At 32.2% G+C, this 2,903-nt stretch overlaps 1 protein-coding gene across 1 annotated transcript; it reads right to left on the reverse strand.

Annotated features, from left to right (window-relative positions):
- Positions 1 to 1,534: 1,534 nt before the first annotated feature.
- LOC129891457 (uncharacterized) lies at positions 1,535 to 2,454 on the reverse strand. The gene has a single exon (XM_055966832.1). The coding sequence runs from the start codon at positions 2,323 to 2,325 to the stop codon at positions 1,705 to 1,707; it is 621 nt and encodes a 206-aa protein (XP_055822807.1). The 5' UTR covers positions 2,326 to 2,454; the 3' UTR covers positions 1,535 to 1,704.
- Positions 2,455 to 2,903: the final 449 nt, after the last annotated feature.

Below are 2,903 nucleotides of genomic sequence, written 5' to 3' on the forward strand. Positions count from 1 at the left end.
CGTACACTTCACCCTCCCCAGATCCCACGTTGTGGGATTTCACTGGGTTGTTGTTGTAATAGTTTAACAATTATTAAAAGGACAAAAATAAAAAATGATGTACAATTTACGTTCTACACTTTTTTTCCTTAATAAATATACATTGCCTTATAAATTTAGTTAATATGAAATAGAGAAAGTAACAATTAATATAAATATTAATATTAATTAATAATCTTAAATTTTAAATTTAAAAAATAAGGAATTAATATTAAAAATAAATAAAAAATTATTATTTTTTGATATATTAAAAATAACCAGTACAAATAAAAATCTATTTGTTTAAAATAACAAGAACAAGTAATAGTGAAGAGAGTATTTGAATGAAAATTTAATGGGGTTAAGCTCATAGTTAGCTGTAATTGTGTACTCTCTTAATTAGGTATTCTATGGGTTGTTCCCAACTTTCTGCTAACTGAGCTGTTTGTTTTGTGGTGACTTTGTGGGCACTATCCCCAAATCAGATTTTTTAATTAAAGAGATACAATTTGTTTTTAATTAAAGAGATATGAAGTATGAAAATATTATATTATATAATTTTTTACTGAAAAAATGTTCGAACTTTAAAATTCAATAATTTAAAATTAAAAAAGATAAAATATATTTAATTTTATGATTTTAAAAATAAATCTCACTTAAAAAAATAGAAATTAAATAAGTTTTTACATATATTTTCTCAATTAATAATCATAAACATAATGATAACTGATTTTGATTTAATAACTGTTGAAAAGAAAATCTTCTTAAAAGAATAGTTCGAAGATAATGATCTATAATCATAACAAAGTTGATAAATCAAATGTTTTTTCCGGTGGATTCCACCTTATCTGCACCATCATTTCTTTTTAAATTTAATCTTTTTAATTAAGCATTCTTTCTATCATTTAATTTTATGTTTGTTTGTTTCTAAAATCAACTTAAAACTTTAATTAAGCATTATTGTTAATACTTAGTATAATTTAATTCAAGTTTTATCCAAAATGGTCCCCAATAATGTCCATGATTGATGTTCAAGTCCCTGCCAAACGAATTTATTTACCCATCGGAAAAAATAAAAATACCTGCAAACATAAGAAACAAAAATAAACACAATCAGTACCAGAAACTTCATAAAAAAAATAATAAATAAATGACAGATAATAAACAAATAAATAAATGACAAATACGTATTTTTACTCCTACGTATATGGAAAGAATAATACGTACGTATAACTACGAAATGATACGACGGCGTACAGCACAGGCCAAAATAGTAAATAGGAAACGGAGAATGGCCAAAAAGGAAACGGAAAACGGAGAACGGCCAAAAATGAGCCGAAAACGACGACCGGAAAAACGTTGGCAAGATAAAATTGAATGGATGTGATGACAGGATGATGAATTGATGATAATCAAACACCTTGAAGAGATAAAATTCCGATTTATCATGTCAATTAGATTTGGATTAATTTTATATGAGCCTTAGGAGATGTATTTTTGAGAATTAGAAGCTTCATGAACAGCAAAGCCAAAATTTAGATGATTTTGTTTGTTATAGGAAAAAAATTAAAATATTTAACTATTTAAGTCTATACACAGTCGGATCTTAGGGTTTCGGTCACCGGAGTACACAAAAAACCGTTCCGTTCCGACCTCCGCTGAGTCCTTCTCCACCGCTATTTCACCTTACGAATCATCAGCTTTGGACATGACGGAGAGCCGGCTAGGTCTACACTGGAAATCAGATCGGCGGCGTTGTTGATGAGATGAAGGACGAATCAAAGCTGCTAAAGCTCTTTTCACCAAATCACCTTCTACTGTTCCGATTCTTACGAGCGAGTTCGTCATAGCTGACCGCCTCAAAATCAACTGGTTCGGACTGTAGGTAGCCGCACTCGTACGGCTACCGGTTGAACCACTCCTATTCTTATGTAGACTACATCGGAACGAACCTGGATGTGTCGTCGGAGAGCACATACACGATTTCTTCTGACTGCGGTTCTGCACCACATGGTTCCGGTTCACAGCAGAAATAGACCGGCTCGGTGATGTAGAACGGTCTAGAGAGAACCGTACGGAAGACAGCGGAGACGACGACCTCGAGCTATATAAATTCACGCGATTCGGAGACGTAGATCTGTGGATAATAGCATGTGAACCAGTAGAAAAACCAGAAGTTGAGGAAGCAAAAGCAGAAGACGTCGACGAAAACGACGACGTCGTCCTCTGGCTCGGTGAATAAAATCTTCCCGCCGGTGAAAGTGAACGGATTACCGGTCCGCTTGACCTACGAGTAGAAGCCGCCATTGTTGTTGTCAGAGTAAAAACTGTAAAACGCAGAGGAATCTAGAAGAGAGAGAGAGAAAAAAAACCCGGAAGATTTGTTTTTTCTTTTTTTTCAGACCCGGTTTGGGCTATTTGATTTGGCAAACCTAAGCACCACTCGAGGTATCTATTTATAGGAGTCCAATTTTTTTCTTTTTACCCTTTTTGGATTCCAATTTTTTATTTTTTTTCATATTTGGGTTGGGATATTCTATCTTTAATTGCGTGTGCAGCCCCTTGAACTTTTTGGAAATGTTCTTTTTGGTCCAAATGCATTAACTATGTTAATAATAATACAGCTAATACTTGATAGTTAAGTAATGATGAACATACTAGGCTCCATCATGTCAATTCACTCAACAGATATTTTCTTCGACAATTTGAACTACTTACTATTTGTTAGGCTCAAAAGTAAAGATAGTTTAGGTAGATACTTGAGAATCCAAAAAGGATGTAACTTATTGAAACTATTTGAAACATCAATTACAAATAATAAAAAAATTGTATTAGTATAATTTTATAAATGAGGTCAAAAATATATAAGATTTATGCAAATTTTA

The sequence above is a fragment of the Solanum dulcamara genome, chromosome 6 (assembly GCF_947179165.1).
Source record: "Solanum dulcamara chromosome 6, daSolDulc1.2, whole genome shotgun sequence".
In the NCBI taxonomy this organism is placed as follows: Eukaryota; Viridiplantae; Streptophyta; class Magnoliopsida; order Solanales; family Solanaceae; genus Solanum; species Solanum dulcamara.